Source organism: Chroicocephalus ridibundus, chromosome Z (assembly GCF_963924245.1).
Source record: "Chroicocephalus ridibundus chromosome Z, bChrRid1.1, whole genome shotgun sequence".
Classification (NCBI taxonomy): domain Eukaryota; kingdom Metazoa; phylum Chordata; class Aves; order Charadriiformes; family Laridae; genus Chroicocephalus; species Chroicocephalus ridibundus.
In genome coordinates this window covers 13672286-13693596 of record NC_086316.1, presented here as the reverse complement: position 1 = coordinate 13693596, position 21311 = coordinate 13672286, and the positions used below count along the sequence as shown (strand labels likewise).

General features: G+C 36.5%; 2 protein-coding genes across 3 annotated transcripts in view; one reads left to right on the top strand and one right to left on the bottom strand.

Annotated features, from left to right (window-relative positions):
* Positions 1-21296, bottom strand: part of IFT74 (intraflagellar transport 74) — a 37487-nt gene extending 16191 nt beyond the window's left edge. The window contains exons 1-13 of one of the 2 annotated variants that reach the window (XM_063320729.1): positions 21153-21296; positions 20230-20370; positions 19660-19795; positions 18781-18829; positions 17833-17931; positions 17607-17667; positions 17081-17140; positions 15949-16010; positions 4787-4925; positions 3721-3783; positions 2641-2784; positions 1946-1986; positions 637-716 (exon numbers count right to left, since the gene is read on the bottom strand). In XM_063320729.1, the coding sequence (XP_063176799.1) occupies positions 637-716; positions 1946-1986; positions 2641-2784; positions 3721-3783; positions 4787-4925; positions 15949-16010; positions 17081-17140; positions 17607-17667; positions 17833-17931; positions 18781-18829; positions 19660-19795; positions 20230-20346 (1051 nt within the window). In that variant the 5' untranslated portion in view covers positions 20347-20370; positions 21153-21296. The other variant, XM_063320730.1, reaches the window with a different exon arrangement.
* On the top strand, positions 8021-15941 carry LRRC19 (leucine rich repeat containing 19). The gene is given in 6 exon segments (XM_063320731.1): positions 8021-8148; positions 10672-10764; positions 12247-12757; positions 12922-13131; positions 14259-14456; positions 14459-15941. Coding segments are annotated over 5 exon segments (1128 nt in total). The 5' UTR covers positions 8021-8148; positions 10672-10680; the 3' UTR covers positions 14584-15941.
* Positions 21297-21311: the final 15 nt, after the last annotated feature.

Below are 21311 nucleotides of genomic sequence, written 5' to 3'. Positions count from 1 at the left end.
CAGCTGTTGAGGGCCTACGCTCAAACTAAGTAACTGTGACTTCCAGTGCTACGACAAATCCCAACATAACCTAGCCTAATGTACTACAGCAGGTGTTTGCTGGAGGCAAGTTTCTAAGCTAATGCCATTGCTAGGCAGCTCCCAAACTCTTCTTAGAAAGACCAACTCAAGAATTTTCAAGGACAGATAAAATAGTACTGAATTCTGCATGCTTTACACACTATTATTAAACATTCTCAATTCCACATTCACTGACAGTGTATCAGATCATGTAAAAGGTAAAATAAATAAAAGCTTTTCTAAAACTAAGCTGGTTCTAATGTTGCCAGTAAGAGAAACTTTTATTCCTCAAGCAGTCCTAAAAATAAAACTGCGACAGAAAACCAGACAGCTGTACTTTTATTTTATATGGTAGTTTTACTACTTGATGAATGTGCCACTAAAGGTGGTTACTCCCCATTTCTCTCATCTGAAAAGAGAAGTCTGCACCCCTAGAAACAAAACCTTCTTCTGATGGTGAATAATGCACGTTTGCAGAAGCCTAAAAGCTTCAAGCAACTAATTTCCATAACAATATGTGTTACAATAGGAACAGATGCAGCTCTGCAGAGTCTGCAACAACTCTAGTCATATTACCTTGATGATTCTCCAGATCCATATCAAGCCGTTGAATAACCTTTTTAAAATGGTTTATTTTTTCTTTTACTTCTGTCAGCCTGACAAATAGATAATGAAATCCAAGGTTAAAAACGTGTTGTAAAATACTTATTTTTTTTTAGACAAAAATGGAGAGAAAAAGCAAGAATAAAAACAGCAAACCTAAGTTTATCAAAACCGAAAGCAATCAGGAGGATTGCTGTTATTATAAAAGGTCTATGTAAAGCAGCTTTCACCTTAGTCCCTATATGTATTAAATATAAGTACTGCTGTTCTTTTTGATTAAAAACCTTTCTTGTTGAGTCACGAGTAGTTCTTAACTTACTCAACTGGTCCCTCTACTGGTTGCTATACAGCTTTGCAGAGGTACAACAAACTGGTAAACTGCAACAAGGAACTATTCCTTAAAGATTATGTATGTGTTCACTAAAATCTATTAAGAAATTGCCAAGTAAAACACTGATTACATAATCAATTGAAGTAAGAAACGAAATTACCTCAAAAAAATTCTATGTAAATTCTCAAATATAATTCTCTGTTACTGTTTCTTTCGAAAAATTGTGTTAAGCAACTTACTATCCAATCAAAGGTGACAATGCATTAAAAATAACCAATTACTACAGTTGGGAATACTGCTTAAAACAATTTAAAATTGTTTCTAGGAAATTTCAGGAATTATCTCAATTCTTCTGTACAGAGAGAGAAATCAAATGGCTCAAAATCACAAAAATATTGTGCTGTTTTAACTCTCCACCCCAATACATTACTATTTACGATAACATTTACCAGAGTTTCTGGCAGATCTTCAGAAATGTATAGTACCCAAGAATCAAGAAGCAATGCCCTGTTTCTCTTTAGAATGGAACTTTCTGTAAGCAACTTTGTAACTCTTGGGTTTTAAGAACACATAACAAACTAACTCTTCAAAATGTGATGCAGTGTAATGTAGGCTCAACTTCAAAGATGTCCCGGATCAGTAGCTCTTATAGATGAACGTCTTCTTCAGCCTTAAAGAAGTTTATGTCAGCGCTATTACCAATTTACATTCCCAAGGCATGTTCATAAGGATAGATGTACCTTCTTACGCAGATCTAAATGTCCCATCACTATAAAAGCTGTTTAGCTGAAACAGAAGGATATATTCTATTCTCTGTGGAAGGTTAACACTAGCAGAGGCTCAGAAATGTGGTGATGTTCTAAAAGCCCATAGAAATACGTGATAGAATTCAACTACCTGTCTTTAGGGTCCAATTGTAATTTGTAGCAACAGTATAATGAGATTACTCACTGTCTTTCCATGCTTGCTATTTCTTGACTATCGTCTTTAACCTATAAAAAAGTGTAACAACTTTAACATATGAAATGAAATCTACAAATGGAAAAAGGAAAATCAAAAAAGATTTCTTAATTCCATATACAGGGAATAGAAACTCAGCATATGAAATCACAAACTGCTGTCATATTGTCCAACAACAGCTCTTCACTGAAGAGAAGTGATAGAAGTGTTATGTCTTCCAAACCTTCTCCTCCTTTCTCAATACACATTTAAAAATCAGACATCCTTATCGGTGTCATTCAGTCCAATAATCCATATAGTATATATGGATAGCTACATTACACAGCAAAGACCTTTGTCAACTAACTAAATTGTTCCTGGATTTGTACATCTGCTTACTACCTCACAGGGATACTGTTTGGAGTTATGATATAGAATTGCTCAATAGGATCAGTTTTCCCACACCAACATGAATGATGAATTGGAACAAGTCAACCATCTGAAAAGCTGACTGTGCCAACTTTGTTTTGGCTGAACCTAAAACATCCCATCCATGCAATTTATTAACTGTTCTTCACTTCAAAAGATTTATGCTGCTTAAAGAGCAAATAAAGGCAAGATCCAAACACAAGTATTTTCAAATATTATCATCCCTTTAAGATACTAACTCAAAGAATCTTTTACTTCATAATATTTTATGTTCTTGCCTGCTTTAGTAATCTCTCTCTTTCCTCCTGTGGAGACTCCATGTTCTTATCCTCAGCAATCATTTGATCTCGACGTTCCTCGAGCTCATGGAGCTTTTCGTACAGCTGCACAGCTTCCTGTTTCAGCTGGGAGTGTGCTATTTCCTGTTGGGAAGAGCAAACACCTGCTAGCTATTTTCAGATGGCAAGACAGCATTGCAGAACTTACGCTTTAGTTAAGCAACACTTACCTATACATCAAAAGTGAAGCTTATTTGTCACAAACAGTACAGAGACAGTATAAACTTCATAATCAATATACTCAATATTCCATTTTTTGCAATTAAATATCCCAGTGAGCTACTTCTTGCTTTATGAGTTCATCCTCAGGCCAATTTTCTGAGTAGATTTACTATTTCATCATTTCTAGGGGTCACAAACCATATACAATATTCAAAAGGACTGAAAAAATGTCTAGTGGTATTTGAAGAATACACTTTCTGAAAACATACATGACTGTATGTTTTAGCTCACAGATCCTTTTATCTATGAAAGACCCAATACAAGAAAATTCTCCTCGGTCTAGCAATATGACAGTGTATTACAAGTTTGTGTTTATGTATGTATGTGGGATAAAAAATGTCTTAACAGGTAACACTTTGTGCTTTAAATGCCAGTTGCTTTTGAAATGGAATGTGGTACAAGAAAACCATTCTCACACATCCTGTGTTGCGTTGAAAGCACATTGGAAAATTAGGTGTCACAAATCCTTAAGAAGGATGTGAATGATAATTTCATGTTTATCTTCAGAGAGTAAATCCAAGTCAATCAAATGTCACACAAAACATTTGAAACCACAAAGTAACTAAATATAGGAAACCTCACTATTGCTATGAAAATTTTGTACTTGGCATCTAGCAAAAACAACTTTTACCCAAAACTAATTAGAAATTATTGATGGAAAACAGAGAGGCAGCTTTGCCTTCCCATTCTAGGGCATGATCCTATAGGAGCAAGATTATAGGTATTTTTCTATTGTATTATTTTTTACACTAGAGTTCAGCAAAGACTGGTACAGAGATGACTTGTTATCATACATACAGCTCTTAGAGCCTCCTCCTTTACACTTAGTGCATCCAATTCCTGCTGTTGAACAATCAATTCCTGAAGTGGAAAAAAAATGCAAAATTCAGATAAAAATCACTACTTGATGAAACCACTTTTTTGTTCTACAACTTAGTCTTCATAAAACGCTGCAAAACACCTTACTAAAAATCTAAAAGACAAGACTGTGTCCAGCTTCTCCAAGTAACTCAGATATAGTATTCACTTACTTTTAGCATTCAACTTTTCCAATAAACTCTTAGCACTGTTATTTGCAGTTGGGCTATAACCAAAGAACTGTTTGCCCTTTTTCCACTATTTTTCTGAAAATCCATACTGAGGGTAGAATTTATAAAATTCTGAAATGTGAACTAGCCACAACAGTTTCTTCATAGTCTTGAAAGAAAACAGGTAGGCCCTGACTAGTGATGCAGTTCATCCTAAGACAGTTGGGAAGCACTGGCCTTAAAAGATGCCTATCTCTCTGTACAGACTACACAGAGAAACTTTCTAAGACTATATAGCTGAAGCTAGATGATCCCAGAGAACCTAGAAATTTGCTGTTGTTAACATTAGGATTAGTGAAGTCACAAAAATTTAACAAACCCCAGTTCATTTTTCTGATACATTCAGACGTACAACAAGAACAATAAAAAAAACCCAGTCAGATTCATTTTTGTACACAGGAAGAAAACTTTCTACTCAAGTGAATTAAAAAAAATTGCTGGGGTTCTTTTTCCCTTTTGCTTGCTTTTTACACATGATGAAACATCTAAGCACTAGAGTGGCTTTTAAAATCTGCACGTCAGTCCCCAAATTTAAAAGGAAAATGATGAACATCACTTGTTCTTAAAATAATAAATACAAAAAGACAATGTATTTGGTTTTAGTCAATCCCTGCATTTATTTTTCATGCACCTGTACAATTGATTAAGATATCGGAAAATTTTTAATTGTATTACTCCACTCTCAAGCTCTTTGATACTTAAATTGTATCTGGAACCAATGGAGCCAGATTGAGAAACATTTTAAGTAAGTACAATGAAACAAACAACAAACCAACCTGGGAGAGTTTTTCATTTGCAGCCTTCATTTCCATATATTTAGCTTGATTTTCCTGCGACATGTCTTTTATTATGTCATCTGCTACAACCTTTTCACGTTCAATATCTTCTTCTACAGCTTGAATTAACTTTTCTGTGCTGTAAAAATAGAACATTTTTATTATGTTTACTAGATTATGTTTATTTTAAGTGCCCATTTCAAACTCTGGTATTCCTTCAGCCTCACTGAAATGATCCTTTAACATAAAAACTCCACATATTTTAAAAAAAGGAGTTACCTACTTGAATCTAATCTTCCTGGAGATGGATTAGCTATGTAAACGTTCACATCACTGAATGCAGAAGTACCCACATAGTACTTTCCAACACTCCCACTCTGTCTACTTGCATAGTCCCCAGCACTGGCAAAAATATACTGCTCCTTCTCAGTTGCTCTCAATCAGTGAATTCCTGGAATAAGAATATAATGTCCAGTAATTTCTATTAAATTCCTAAAAGCTGAGTCAGAAAATTTGAGAACACAGCCAAAGATAATGGAAATTAACAAAAACTCTTGACACCCTGAGGAGGATACCTTCCCTTCACAGTTCATGAAAGACAGTTTAAACTGTTTGCTTATTTCTGGAGTGACTTCTGCTACTTAGGATGACAAAATAAGCTGTATACCTTCCTTCAGGATTTATTTTTCTTCTATTTTTTCATGAACTATTCTTGAGTTGCAAGATACCAAAAATTTTAAATTGTGTAACTGACACTATGAGATCAATGATTGCAGCCAAGAATGCCCCCAGGCTTAAAAGACGATGAAAAATAGTGGAACTGCACAAGGATAATCTCAGGGTAAGGGAATAATGACAATTTCATAGAAGCAGAGTAAAGCGGTGTTGGAATAGACTGCTGAAGGTCATCTAGTCCAGCCCCACTACTTAAAGCACAGTGACCTAGAGCGAGTTGTCAGTGTCTCGTTCAGGCATGTTTTGAGTATCTTGAAGGATGGAGACCCCCACAACTTGTCTGGAAAACCTTTTGATGTTTGGCTATTCTTACAGTAAACAGAGTTGTTTCTTACATTTAAGTGGAATTTCCTGTTCACCACATTGTGGCTATTGTCTCTTGTCCTGACCTTGGGCATCACTGAGAACAGAACAGCTCCATTTTCTTTACTCCTGCCCATCAGGTATTTACTTTGATAAGATACCCACTAAACCTTCTCTTCTAGAGATCAAGCAATTCCAGCTCCCTCAGCCTTTCTCCATAGTTTTCACCACTTCCAAGGAATTCCCAAAAGAGATTCAAATATGTAACCAGTCTTCCAACTGGCTTCAAGAAAGACCTGTAATCTCCAGGAATCTGAGGATGTTAAGTAGAAATTCTGTCAGGTTAGCAACCCAAGCTGCAAAGATGCTTTGGAGTCTGATGATGAAGAAACAAATTAAAGTGATTTGCCACTTTCTGTGGCAAATTTGGAGTGCACCAGGACTAGGGTGGCCTAAGAAATACTGGATGGTTGTAACATGACATTAAATGGTACCCTCTCTTGAGAGTAAAAATGGTTTGTTCAAGTCCAGTCCAAAGAATGAGTCCCTCATTGTAAATACACTGGTTTGTGAATAGATAATTATGTTACGCTTGGTAGTGGAAAGGAGTAATTTTTTAAGTGAAGCATGTTCTTAAGCTGTGAAAGTAGTTTGATTCAAGAACCTCTGGAAGGCATGGAACTGGGTGTTGGCATGGAGCTTTCATGTTCCTTCTTTATTGGAGGCTCCTCATCCCTCAACCTGGGCCTATGAAAGCTGTTGCAAGGTCTGAGCAGTGACATTTTCTCTCAAATCAAGCCCAACTGAAGACATGACAGAATGAAGACAGAGAAATTGCAATGAAGAATTCAAGAAAATGTTAAGGTTGCTGATTTCCAGAATAAACCTCCACACTAGATGTAAGTTAGCTGGAGAGACCGTCAGTACTGATCACAGGGAGCTTGTCTTTAAGTACCAACAGGGTGCCTTTTCCTAGAGATCACTGGGGCATTTAGGGAGGGAGAGAAAAATACTGCTTGCTGTATTTCTCCTGTGTTCCAAAACACCATGTGGAAGCAGCTGCCAGCGTTGAGGGCAGTGGCGTCTCCAAACTCTACTGGATTTTTCTCATCTATGCCTGAGACTGCAAGTATGGATGGCAGAGTAAGAAAAAAGCCTACTTTGCAAGCCCCAACAAAGTAAAGCATGTGTGGACACCTTAGAGAGTAGACCCTCTACCTGAGGCAAGACTCTTTTTCTTATATTCTTATGTTTCCTAGCTAAATATTTCAAGGTGATCCAGTATCTCCTTGAGACTAGAAATGTCTGACTTAACTGTGATGCATCTTCTCTGGTAGAAACCTTTTGATTGAAGGTTTAAACTCAGTGTTTTTCTAAGAGGCAATGACTGTCACAGGAAGACAATCCATTACAACAAGTGAATTGAACACTGTTGATGAAGCTGAATTGGGGATGAGGCTTGAAAAAGTTGCAGATTGTTTTGAGATAATAAGCAAAAAATATCAAAGTGGCAACAACATCAAAGAGGAATAGTGAAGTACAATGGTTTCTACAGCCACACATTTGAGAGGAATGGAGAATGAGAGGGGACTGAACTGTCTTGTAGCTTGATGCTGTGCATTGTACAGAATGAGACTTAGAGAATGAGCACCAATGAAAAAAAAATATTGGACATAGTGTTTGTGTATCAATATAATCACTCTTTCAACCTGCATATAGACATGCTCCCAAATCAGCGCAAGTATATTTTGTTTTTAGAATTTCTTCCTGAAATATAGTCCATATAACAGATGACTTTAAGTGCTTATAATTCTTTGTGAACAATGAGCTTTACATATTACACGTCGCAGCCCCTCTGATACTGATGTTTCAAAAACACAAGAATTTAACACAGATTAACTAACTACTAGAGATCTTTAGTATGCAAATATCTTGAAATGTTCTTCATTTGGTGACTGATCATATAAAAAAACGCAAGTCTTTAATTGATTATAACCCAACTTGCTTGTAAATTTCCAGTGGCATTTTAACTCAGTGCTTCCTATGCGACCTGGAACTTGACATTCGAGCATACTACTATTAGACTTCCCTATTGGCTGCAGATCCAATTAAATCCAAGATGATTATAAGAAGTTGCTCAACCTAGTCAATCTTTTGCTAAGGATTTTCTAGGTTTGTTTTTTTTTTTTTTTTCTTCACACTGCCTGCTTATTCATCAGGTACAAAGGTTGAACAAAAACAAAGTGCTATTGCACCACGTTATTTCTTGTCAGTGCATTGAAAAATCTACACAACATAGGCTGCCTCTAAGAAGCAACAGAAAGGTAAGACATTTGGCACATCTTTTTCAAAATGTAGGCAAAGATTTATCAGTGTAACTTTGTTGCTAGACTGGAAACAAATACATCTTGAGATACATTAGAAGTTCAGGAATTACTATGAACCTTGGGCGTGCCAAGTAGTTAAGTAAATTGTAGTTCAGTAGAAAGTCAGGGAACAGTCAGTTTCTTCACTGAAAAGCAGATGACCTGATTATGTAAACTCCATCACCTCCCCAAATCTTCCTTTTTCTTTACAAATGTAAAAAAAAATAATAGGAATTACATTACTATTAAACAATAAAATCTTGAAAAGTTCTCTGAGGAAAACTTCTTAAGGAAACGCTTCTAATTACAAGCAAATGTCAAGGTATTGCAAATGTATTGCCAGGCTCAGTTTCTTTCCAAAGCAATTACTTTAAACAGCAGTTCTTAAAAATAGCTAAACTGCAATTAAAATTATAGATGCTTTCCTATTCTTCCATTGATTATATGGGTTGCCCCACACACAATGCAGGAAATCAAATTTATATGAAAACCCTAGCTTTTCAGTAGAAACTAAAGTAAAAAATAGGAACTATGTTTTTGGCTTAGACATATGTAGAGTAAATTTTTAGACAGGAAAAGATTTTTTCAAGTTAATCACATCCCCTTCATTCTGACATATTAACTTTTTGCTTGAAGTTTTGGAAAACTTTTAAATTAACTTTCATTTTCAGCTTGACAGTTACTGATTGACTTACAGATAATATTTTAAAATAATAACTTGAAAAATAATATTTTAATAGATTTTTCCCATTAAAGACAGTATTTTTCTTGAAATCTGCAAACTACAACCATACTATTAATCTGTGTTTCTAGATTGCCTGGTTAAGGTGTGCTCTGTTTCTGAACATCTTGGAAGAGATATCTTTAAATTCCACGTATGCCATGAGACCCAACTGTTAACATTGTCTATTACCGGAAATTCTTAAAATGCATCACGTTTTCCACTAGCGACACAAAAACTGCCTCCATACAATATGCAGGCCACCAGTACCTGACAAGAACAATACCTAATATGGAACCACAGTGGCTGCTGCTGCTAGTACCAAAAGGTTTATGAACTCTTTTTGCATTTAATGTAAATTTAGACATTGGAAATGCACAATGGATCAGAGCAGCATAGGCGGCATTTATCTTCTTTTTCTTCCCAAGAAGTTAGTAAGTTTCCAGGCTGATTCAGCTAGGTGAACGAGGTCAGTCCTCAGACACACAACTGTACAGAAGAAACCAATTAGACTTGACCAGTTTGTTCTGTTATCTCATCTACCCCATACTGATCAGCAAAGGACTGCTGGCACTCTTTTTACGGATTGATGGAGTTTAAAATCTGACTGGGTGCCTATATCTAGCATTGTTCACACAATTGAGCTTTCTTATGTAATTTCCCCAACTCTTTTCTGTTAAATCCAGTGAATACTCTCTACAGCTTAAGATACAACAGGCACTTTAAACAAGTATCTTACACTTCATCTGGAAAATAGAAATCTGGGAAGGAGATGCTGAGGTTCCCTTAGCTCCCTACCTTTTCTCTTGAGATGCTTAAGAAAAAGTGGAAAAATGAAGGGATAATCTACCTCTTACATAACATTTTAATTCAAATCTGGCATAAACAGGGACTGATTTAACATCTAACAGTGATGGTTTCACACTCCTGTTCAAAATTAGTATATCTTGCAAATACTGCCCGATTCAAAGGGGATGGATAAGTGACACTTTCTCTGAGAGAAGTTAATGTCACAGTGAATATCATTTGTCAGAAAAGCTTTGCTAAGTCTCAAAAAATAAGGTTTGAATCTGTACAAAAACTCCAGCACAAGAACTCCAGTTCAATCCAAGAGACTGAACCATGTTTATTTAGTTCCAAAGATCAGAGTAACTACACCTTCATAATACAGAGGTCCAGGTTTATGCCATATGATATATGTCATATTACGGATCATAAAGAGATTAGAATATCAATCTACTAATTAAAACTTCACAAGAACTGCTTTATAACTTACATAAGAACATAAAAGAAACCTGACTGGATAAACTAAAAACCCATCTAGTACAGTATTTTGCCTCTTGTCTATGTCAACAAGAGAAATTATTTATGGAGAGCATGCAAGCCTGAAAACTTTCTGCAGTTTACTCCTATGATAGTCTTCCAGTACCCACGATTGCTTTAACAGGGATATTAATGAGTACACCCCTGTCAATTTGTTTTATTGATTTATGAAATAGTTGTCTATTAACTTGTCCTTTTCTATTTGTTGATATAGTCTGCTTATTGGATTTTAAATTTGGGTCAATTAAGTGAAAGATGAATGCATTGATTCTGATAACCTACGGTTTTCCTCTTAATTTTACATTTGGTAGTACCTATGTAGAACAAAATTTATGAAATTACCATTGAAATAACTGTATCCATTAATATGTTAAACTACCACTACAGAAGACACTGGTATTCTGGTCCTGGTATACAAAAGTGTTGTTTTTTGCTAGGCTCTAAACATGAAACACTCTTGGCTTGTGATCTGGGCTGGAACACTGTTTTTGAATCCAGTCACTGCTGACTGCAACACTACTTCTCAAACTGTAAGTTTTACATGTATGTAAATTATCCTTATTTTTGAAAGATACACTGGAAGCTAAAGGCATTTGAAAAACTACCTTGCAACCATAAAATTCCTGAAGAAAGAAGCACACAGAGACAAATAAGATGGCGTGGTTTTCTGCAAAACTGACAATGAGCTGCTGGCAGTCATTTTAAGTGGGTGAATAACACTGAAACATATTTGAGATGGTTTTATATCCCAGTCAAATCTCTCTCCAGACAACAGGAGTGCCTCATTTATCTTTTTGGAATAGTCCTAAAAAGCAACAGTTATTTGGACAAGGCCAACTGCTGCTCAAGTTAGAGAGATTTATTGAGTTAGCACTTGCTCAAGTCACGTCCAAATGTATACAAGAAATTTTAAAGTTTTTTTTCAGAGATAAATTTAATGGGTTTTGTATTTATTGGGGAATGGAATACAAGGAAGAAGCCTTGATTAACAGTCAAGTGATAAAACTGGTATTGCACTATTTGCTCTGACTCACTGCCTATAGGTCCAGTACTGTATCTACTGCTTGTTCATCTTTGGGAAAAACATGAAGAACAAAGAAACACACAATGGATATACACGGTGTAGAAAAGGCACTCCATCTACATTTGTTTTTAAATAAACCATCTAGACTCAACCTGCTCACAGCAGAGACACGCTGAACATAGGCTGCTTATTTAGGAAGAGTCATAACAAAACCAAACTGTTTCCAGTAGTTACAATCTCCTTTAAAGCCAGTTCCAGTACCTTGACACTAAACTATAGTCTGCAGTGATGCATACACATACATAAAAAGAAATCTACTGTTTTCAGGAAACATAAATGTTTCAAGGTATTGAGAGTAAACACTCTCAAACCTGGTAAAACTGAGTTATGCTAAACTTTGACCCAGAAAACCAAAATTAATTAAAGTGCTATATTAATAATAAAAATATATATAAAATGTTTTGTTGAAGGTGTGCTCCAAAGATGCTTTAAACACAGCTGTTTTTAAAACAAAACATTACCTTTGAAAAAGCATATTTTAATTAATTTTCAGCCTTGAATCCACTTCCTCTATGACACCTTCTGTGCAGATTATGTGGGAAAGGAATCCTTTTTCTACCCAGCCAACCTTCACACAGAATTCTAAAACAAACAGCCCTACTAATTCCAAAATAGCATGCCACACTGGTTATATTTTGCATGATCATCACATAAAGATTCTTGCATCTCAGACAGTGATTAAGCACTAAGCGATCTGGAACTTCAGGTCTGTGTACACTAGGAGGATTCATTTCCCTGTATCACCAGGCCATGAGTATATTAAAAAGATAAATAAAATTACATGAAGAGAAGTAAAATTTTTCTTTTAAAGCTGGCATTAAAAAATACAAGAAAGATTTTTCATGCCCTTAATACTCATCACTGAGACACCTTCATCACTGGACCTCCCCACAGTATTTAATTGTTGTCATTCTCTTTTTTTCAACAGGTCATTTGTGAGGAGTCTGGAAAGAACCTCTCTGATATCCCCACTGGCCTTTTCCAAAATGTTACCAAATTAAGCCTCAAAAATAATAAAATCACTTTAAAACCTAGTGACGGAGAGATTCTTCGAACTTTTATTAACCTCACTGAACTTTATCTGAATGAAAATATGATTACTGTACTGCATAATAACAGTTTCTGCAATCTGACAGAACTTCTAATTCTGGATATCAGCAACAATCATATTAGCACAGTTCATAAAGCGGCATTTGCAGGGTTAAATCAACTGTCAGTGTTGAATCTATCCTATAACATGATTACTCAACTAGATTCAGATGTATTTACCTCTCTAAAAAGTCTGACAGTTTTAAATCTACAGAATAACCTTCTCAAATCTTTTCATATAAAATCACCTTTTAAATTGATTGAAATCGGTTTAGCTGGAAACCCATGGAACTGCTCCTGTGACCTCCTTGATTTACAAATATGGCTAAAGGACCCCAGTGTGACAATGGGTAAGTTTTGGTAACAGCAGCATTTCACACTTGTTTACATCAAACAGCCTTATCTTGTTTTTTCCTGATCTGGATAATATCCACCATCAACTTATCTGTATTTTGCAGTAATTACAGCACCAATTAATAATCTCTCATAACCTTTCCACTGCTCACATTCACAGCAAATGAAGACAACGCTACATGTACATTCCCAAAAATCATGGAAAAACTCTCCATCAAGACAGCAGTTATCCAACCAGATGACTGCAAAATTGAAAAAGCTTCTTTAGAAAACACTGTAACTTCCACTTCTGCCATTAAGGTCAAAAGCAGGGCCTTACTAACAACTCAGATGCCAAACAACATCACTGAAAACAATAGAACACGTGCAGGTAATATACTCATGTTTTGCCTTACTGCTTACAAGCTGTTTGATTTGCTGTTCCATGGTTTCATACTGTTTTGTATTCCCAGTACACTGTAATTCTTCCATAAAAGCCAGGGCTACGGTACCAGTATACTTCCAGGTTTTGGTAGACTGTACACACATTATGATGAATGTTAAGCTCTACTGAGTAAGTGTTCAAAATAGATAAATCACACTTGAATTCTCAAATGATCCAGATTTCTGCCTAACAGAACTAAGGAAGTGTCTTTACAAAAATTCAATTACTTCTTCCAAACTAACTGCTTTCTAGACGTAGCTGCTTCTTAAAATGTGAAAGAATAAGCCAATTAATTTTACTCCTGCCCTCAACTCACAGTGCCCTCACATATGCGCCCATGTCATACTCTTTAAAAACTTCAGTGATAGCCTCCTTACTTTTCTTCACCTTTTGATGTTAATTCCATCCTCACTCTGTAATGTCAAGTATTTTTTCTCTTACATGTAAATTAATGTTCTTCTCCACTCTCCTCTATTGAAATGCTTTACTTCTTGCTTCTGGCTAAAGCAGAAGAAATATCACTCTCCATAAAGCCACCACTGCCACATACTTCATTTGCTACTGAAATTTTTATTATAAAAGAAACACAATTGAAAGGATACACCAAACAGAAGATGTAATGTTTTAGGGTGCAGACATCATCACCATACAGAAATTTAAGCCTGGGAAATAGAATTTGAAGTCAATTGCTGTTTTTTCTTTTTTTTCAAAAAGCCTATTTTGGAATTTAAATATTGAAAAAAATGATTATTTTATCTTTTCTATGTCCCTATAACTTTATCTAACTTTGAAAATATTATTTTTTATAAATATGCATAGTGGATTTATATTGCTAGTAAATAGGATATAAATAGGATATAGTAAATATATGCATTTTTGGTCTGAGTGATGTTACTGACTCCCTAATAACATAGCAATAACATTTTACTAAAGCTTTGGAGACACTCAGTAATTCCCCTATCATTGTTTATTTTGTGAGTTCTCAAGTTTAACTACAAAAAAAAAAAAAAATCATTCTTGCTGGTATTCGTCATGAAGGTGACTCTTCTTTTTTTTTCCTGTCTGTTTTAAAGATTTACCACCTCTTGGCAAAAGTTGGACCTTCCTAGCGGGTGTTCTAGGGTTTGTCCTTAGCACTACTCTCCTGATTTTTACTGCTACAAAATGCCCAACATGGTATCACTATTTGATCAGCTACAGTCACCGTCGTCTGGAAGAAAATGACTCGGAGATGTTTGAAGAGGAGTTCTCAGCTGACATGAGTTCCTCTCCTCAGTATCGGGTACAGATAATGAAGAGCCCATAGTGATATTTGAGAAGATTCATGCATTTGTTCCTGGGGAAGATGGATTTATTGAGGATAAATACATAGATTCTTATGTAACTGAGGAGAGTTAATGTCTCAAACAATGGATGATGATCTGACTTTTCAAAACTGTAGTACATTTGTACTTCCGTATTACACTACTTATATACAATACAAAATGAAGATAAGCAGTCCATCTCCTTTCATCTTGTCAAATCCGTAACAAAGCATTGCTGCATGAATCATGAAGCCAAAAAATGTGGTGCTGTGCATGCTGCATACTGTCACAGCAAATATTTCAAGACATGCAAAAAATACTCATAATCCACCTTTTATAAAAATGTATTTGGTTATTCATGGCAGGGCAGGAGCGCTTACTGTATATTGCTTAACATGAACAAGTCTTTGCAAAATAGCTTGTGATGCTGGCATAATCACTAATGCTTTCTATGCGAAGAAGTCCAGAAAGGAAAAGTAATTTCTCTAAAATGTTGAAGCAGACCACAGCCAGACTAGGGACTATGGACACCAAATCAATGGTGTCACAGCTCAGTAGTCTATTAAGCAAAAGCAACACAGACACAGAGCATTTGGGTTTTTTTCACCTGAATTAGCAGAGCAAGAAAGACCAAATGCTCCATTCCCTTGAATGTTTCTACATACAGTACAATGATAAAGTATCACTACTGCATATCTAGTGCCTTCATACCTTAGTTTGCTACTGAATCAAGTTTTTTCTCTTCATATTTTGACACTTAAAAATGCATTCAAGGGTAGAACAGACACATTTGTGAGTTGTTGAAAACTGTGGTATTATTTAAAAGTGACTTATTATTAAATGGTAAATTGTTATTTAAAAGTGCTTATTTATACATAAAATCTCAACGTTGAGATTGCTCTTACTGGCAACAAGCAGGATCACATCTCTTTCTCCTGCACATCTTCTGTCCCTAAATTAAACATCTCAGAAACTCACCCTCTCAAACTATCACTACACAAGTCATTCTCACAGCTTACAAATTCTTAACTGCAAGCATCTCACTGTCCTCATCTTCCCCTCCACACACCCTTATCCTCACCATACAAGAATCACCGTTCTAGTTCCCACTTCTGCTTGCTTTCCCCACTTTGCCACTCCTTAACACAACCTCCAAAACTCATGACCTTGACAGCAGGTTGCCAGAAGACAGGAATTCTCCACTGACACCTCACTGCTCCTGGATGACAGGGCAAGTACTTCCACAGCAGATTACTCAGAAGAGTTTAAAGCTGGAAACTCCAGCTGCAGCCTGGCACTGATGTATCATCTTGAAATTGCTCAGTTATCGCTTGTGGTATGCATTGCACTGTTAAGGAACTTCTGAATTAGGTAACACCTCGATTTTGCCAAGTTCAGTTATGATTTTAACAACTTTGGGGAAGCAAGTACTTAAGAAGCAAGCACTTCATGTACTTACGCTTGTCTTTCTGTGAAAATTTTATCCACGCTCTGAGCATCTCGGTCATTCTGAACCTTTAACTTAAAAAAAACCAAACCTATTTTAATATAACATATAATAATAAAGACACAAATTTTATACACAAATTCAAAGTTTCCTTTAAATGACCACAAAATTGCTTAAAATGCAGTAGAGGAAGAAGCAGCAGAGGTCACCTGCTACAGAGGTTCTTCACGGTTGAAAATTAAGAAAGACCTTCCAAAATTGCACTCTTCAATGGAAACCAAAGGAAGTAAGAAGGCGTCTTTATGTTTGAAAAAGAAACACAATCAGGTTTGTAACAAATCACTTCACTTACTATTACTATGGGATCTGTTCCTGGAACACTTAGTAAAATACTATTTAAGTCTACAGAAAATAATGAAAATGTAACACTTGCAAAGTATTATTTTCTTTATGACACAGTCATTCTGACTTTGTTCTTCAATTAAATACAGGGGGAAAAAAAAGCTGTCTCTTGGTCAAAACACCGAGGTGGTTTTTCGAGCTACCAAAATAACCTTTTCTAAAGCTAGTTTCTTTTGCTTATGGACAAAGTGACAATAGGAAATGGGACATGCTTAATGCCATTCGTGCCTTAATACTTAGCAGAACACTCTGTGTTAGAAAACAGAGAAAGCGAAGGAAGAACAAAGTTCATTGATTTTGTGATTGGCAATGTCAGAGACCTATCTAATATTTATTACACTGAAGTCATTTAAAAGGCAGAAGACAAAAGAGAACTAAATTTCCAGACAACCAGGCAGCTTTACAAGGCAATGTAGTCTAGTGAATTTGCTTTTCATAAGATTAGTGTTCCATGCTTCCAAGTCAAATAAAGAATATGTTTATAAGACTCATAATTTGGGTTGGGATAACAGCCTTCTCAAATTTAAAACACAGAAAACTATCATGGGGCTGGTAATGCAACACCTAAGACAACTGTTTCACTACAAACACATTGCCAATATTATGGTTAATTTAAGTGGAAAAATGGGTAAATTTTAAATTAGTGCTGTGGTTTTTTTATATATGTCACATGTTTGAAGCACCAAGAATGTAACACACACCACTTTCACTGTTCCAACGTGGCAAATATCCTAATTCTTACCATATTGTAATCTCGAATCACTTCTGCTATATCCGTATTAGTGTTAAGTATGTCCACAACCTGAAATAAGACAGAATTCCAAGCTCTTACTGTTCTCCTTTTTTTTTAATTACAAACAAGAAAATCAGACAAGTAAGTAGCAACTTACAAAGTGCTCATGAAAACACAGTAATTTTCTGTTATTACAAATGGAAAAAGCATGTTTTGGGTATCTTAATAGATTACATGCAGTTTTCAGAAATAATCATCATTGTATGTAGCTGTACAACAGCCACAAATACTATGCAGCAGTAATTTCTTAAATCCATATGCAACTGATGGTCCTAATGTATAGTACACTTTCTTTTTTTTTTTGTTTTCCTTAGTTTCCATCTTTTTCCTTTCCAAAAACTGAAAAAAAGCAGTATTAACCAGTACATTTTTACAGAGAATGTCAATAAAAAAAGCTGCTGAAGCAAAACAAAAGCAGTACAAAGTAAATGAGAGAAGGGGGAGCACTCAGTATCAAAAGCTGACAGCAGCATACCATGTTGTAGTCTGCTAGCTGACCTTGAAAGTCTTTGATTTCACCAGCTAAAGCCTCTGCCCTAAATACAAAACAAAAAGCCAAATTTAATATGGGAAGATTTGTACATGTAAAAACAGAAGAATGAAAAAAGAATTATGTAATGGTTCCTTGAAGCCTGAACAATACTTAAGACTAGATTTGTGACTGAGAAAGTTAGCACTGCATTAGCTGCAATACATCTCACCTTTTTTCATATGACAAATAGACAGATTTCTCTTGCTTGTACATTTCTACTTCTTCCTGTAACTTGTTAATTTCTGTTGTGAGTTCATTTGTTTTGCTTCTGCAAAAAAATAAACCAAAAGGATCATTAATATTTGAATGGACAATGAAAACATAGATAGAACAGAAATTTTATTTTACTACAAGAGATACACAATCAGTATCTCTTTCTCACACTGCACTGTGTTTCAAATCAGTATTTCAAAGAAGAGCTGGATAAGTGAGGAAAAAAACAGAGTGGTTCTATTAGATAAAATCACAAGTAGTTGTTTGAAAACCTGGATATGAAATAAAATGTTTTAATTAGCTTTTTGTCCCTAATGGTGAAACATATATGAATTATTCTCAAATGGACAGGAAAAAAATCACAGTATCATTCCACAGAATGTGGGTAACGTCCATATTTAAAATGACATATTTTAGGACTCATTATACAATACTGCAATATGATCAACAGACAAAGTAGCTCATGCAATACAGTTTCCGCAAAGCCTTGCCTTTGTCAGTGTTATCACAATGTATAATTCAAGTAAACCACCTGAAATGTACACTAAAAAGCGCTTAGTTTGTAATGCTACTTCTTACAAACGGAGCTATCAGACCTATCAAGCGTTACAGGTAAAAGTTCAAAATCACTGACCCTCCTTCTACTAACGCTGTGGGAGTGCATTTCACTTAGCAAACCTAGTAACAAAATGCCAAAGGAATATACTTGTACTTGGAAATAAGCATAACATTCCTTTCCTTCTACAAACTATATGCAAAATGACCTTAACTCTTTTAACAGGACAGATTTCATTGTAAGTAAACACCACTTATCCCACTCTATTGTTAAGCACAACAAACTTCAAGTCAGAAAGGGAAAAGAGCATTAAAACTTCTGCAGTTTCAATGTGTTGTTAAGACACACCTCAGTAGTCCAAGGTAATATGTTTTATCCATTATCTGTCTCTGAGGACCTATCAAAGGAGAATAAGATGACATTTTGTCAGAAAACAACTGATTTTGATGAACTGTAAATTATTACAACAATCTGCAGAATTTGCAGGCAGAGAACTGCCACCTTCTCAGTGTTCTTAGATAGATTTTACCTCATTAAAACAAATGAAGGCAGAAATTCATTTTAGACTCTTGTGGAGATAAACATTAAAAATCTTGTGAAGATTAAACATTTTTAGGATGTCGGGTAATGGTAGGACCAGAGGGAATGGATTGAAACTAGACATGGGTTGATTCAGACTGGAAGTTAGGAAGAAGTTCTTCCCCATGAGGGTGGTGTGACACTGGAACAGGTTGCCCAGAGAGGTGGTGGAAGCCCCATCCCTGGAAGTTTTTAAGGCCAGGCTGGATGGGGCTTTGAGCAGCCTGGTCTAGTGGGAGGTGTCCCTGCCCATGGCAGGGGGGTTGGAACTAGATGATCTTTAAGGTCCCTTCCAACCCGAACCATTCTATGATTCTATGATTACTTTTCAGCTATATGAATAGTTACTATATAACACAGTATTTTAATTAGTCTGCGGTGCCGGAAGAAGACACAATTTATCCTGTTCTATTCTTTTGAACGATTTTTAAATACAGCTAAGGCACAGAAGAGCCTTTGTCTTCAACTGACTGCCAAGAGCAAAGAAAATAAAAGGCATGCTTTAATCTTCCTTTCCTTTCTTCTACTCCTATTAATCATAGCTATTCACTCTGCAATTTATACAGCAACGAAGTTTTCCTTTAAAAACCTAAATATTCCTTTAAAACGTTTGCAGACACTTTGATAGCTATTTTCAGTCAAAAATACCTTTTATTGCAGTTTTCATTCCACTTAATCCCTGCTGAGTCACTGGACGGTCTGCCACTTTAATCTGAGATGATAAGACTCCTCCGGTAGTCGAAGAACCACCACGAGAACCAGGTCTTGAGGTACTAGGAGGAATCTATAAAAAACAACAAAACACAAACCTCCCAACTCTGAATTATGAATTTATGCAATTGCCAAAGCAATTAAAAACTTAAATTTGTCTCTATACTGTTCCTAGAAGAATCTTTTAGCATTTACATCTCTTCAGGTAAACAAAGCTTCAGTCAAATGTCTGCTGCAGAAGGGCAAAAAATTACCTTTAAGCAGCTGTTCATTGTTCCCTCTCTCTGCAACATTAATGCTATTACAGTCTCCCAGGTGAACTCCTGATGCAAGACCTCCTTGACTCTTTCAGTCAAAATTAGAAAATAAAACTCTGTAAAAAATTATAATCTTAAAATTCTTCCTGAGAACCTATCACTCCAGTCATGGTACTAAAAAAAAAATCACTCAAAAAACCTGATAGAAATCTAAATATATGGAAGCTCATGTTCAAATTTTTTAACATACCCCTGTTCCTATTCTGGTTGCTGATGGAGTCCTTGATGAAGAGGTAGGCCTTGCAGTCAGCCCTATTCCTGCTCTTGAAGAAGGACGAGCTATTGGAGGTCTGTGACTGCTGGCCATATTTGCTCCCTTTTGAACTTCTCCCTGGAAAGAGGGATAGAAATTGTCCTTTAATTTGCACAAGTTCTTTAAAACTACCACAGATCAACTCTTTAAAGCTTAATTCTTCATCTTATTAAAAGGAGCTTAGCTTTTTTTAGAAACTTGTAAAGCACTTCCCTACTGAAAAAGCACAGTACGAGAGACAAAAAGAGCTCAGAAAGGAACACAGAAGCTCCATCAGTAAGGTGAGACAGCTGCCCCTCTTCAGTACTTAGTTAGTACTGTTTATATGGTTAAACAGGTAATTACTGCTAATTCTTGTTGCATTTATTGTTTCCGCATTCACTCATAGAATTCAAGTCTCTCATGAAACAACCTGGAAGTGAACTGCTGTTGTAAATTCCCATTACATCTATCTGGGGACAGTCCTTCAAGCATCACCAGTCACCAACGCAAACCCAGGCTGCGCTAACCCGACAAACCCTGGTCGCTTTCACCAGCCCCCTGAGGAGCTCCCCTCCAAGCCGTAGAGCCACACAGAGACAGCCTTTCAATGGCTGAGGCTGCCAGGTGGGCCCTAGGAGATGCCGTAACTGTCGGCCACGACCCAAACGAGCAGAAGTGCCCCTGCTCCCCCGGGGCAGAAGTATCCTTGCTCCCCCAGGGAGATAAACACCCGCCCCCAGATAGGCTGAGGGCCTCTGGAGCCGGGCAGGCGCGGAGGTCACAGCACCAGCGGCCCCAGCTACAGAACCGGCAAGCCCAGCGGAGCCGCAAGAAGGCGTCGATCCCGCTTCCCGGGTGGCGCAGCCTTTTCCTCTCACCGGCAGCCATTAAAGCCTCCACAGGCAACGGAGCCGGTATCACAGCAACCACCAGCGCCCGGCCATCGCGAGAGTCAGAAAGCTCGTTCCGGCCGCCGAGGGACTGACTACATCTCCCAGCGTGCCTCGCGGCAGAAGAGAGGCAGCTCTGCCCCCGCT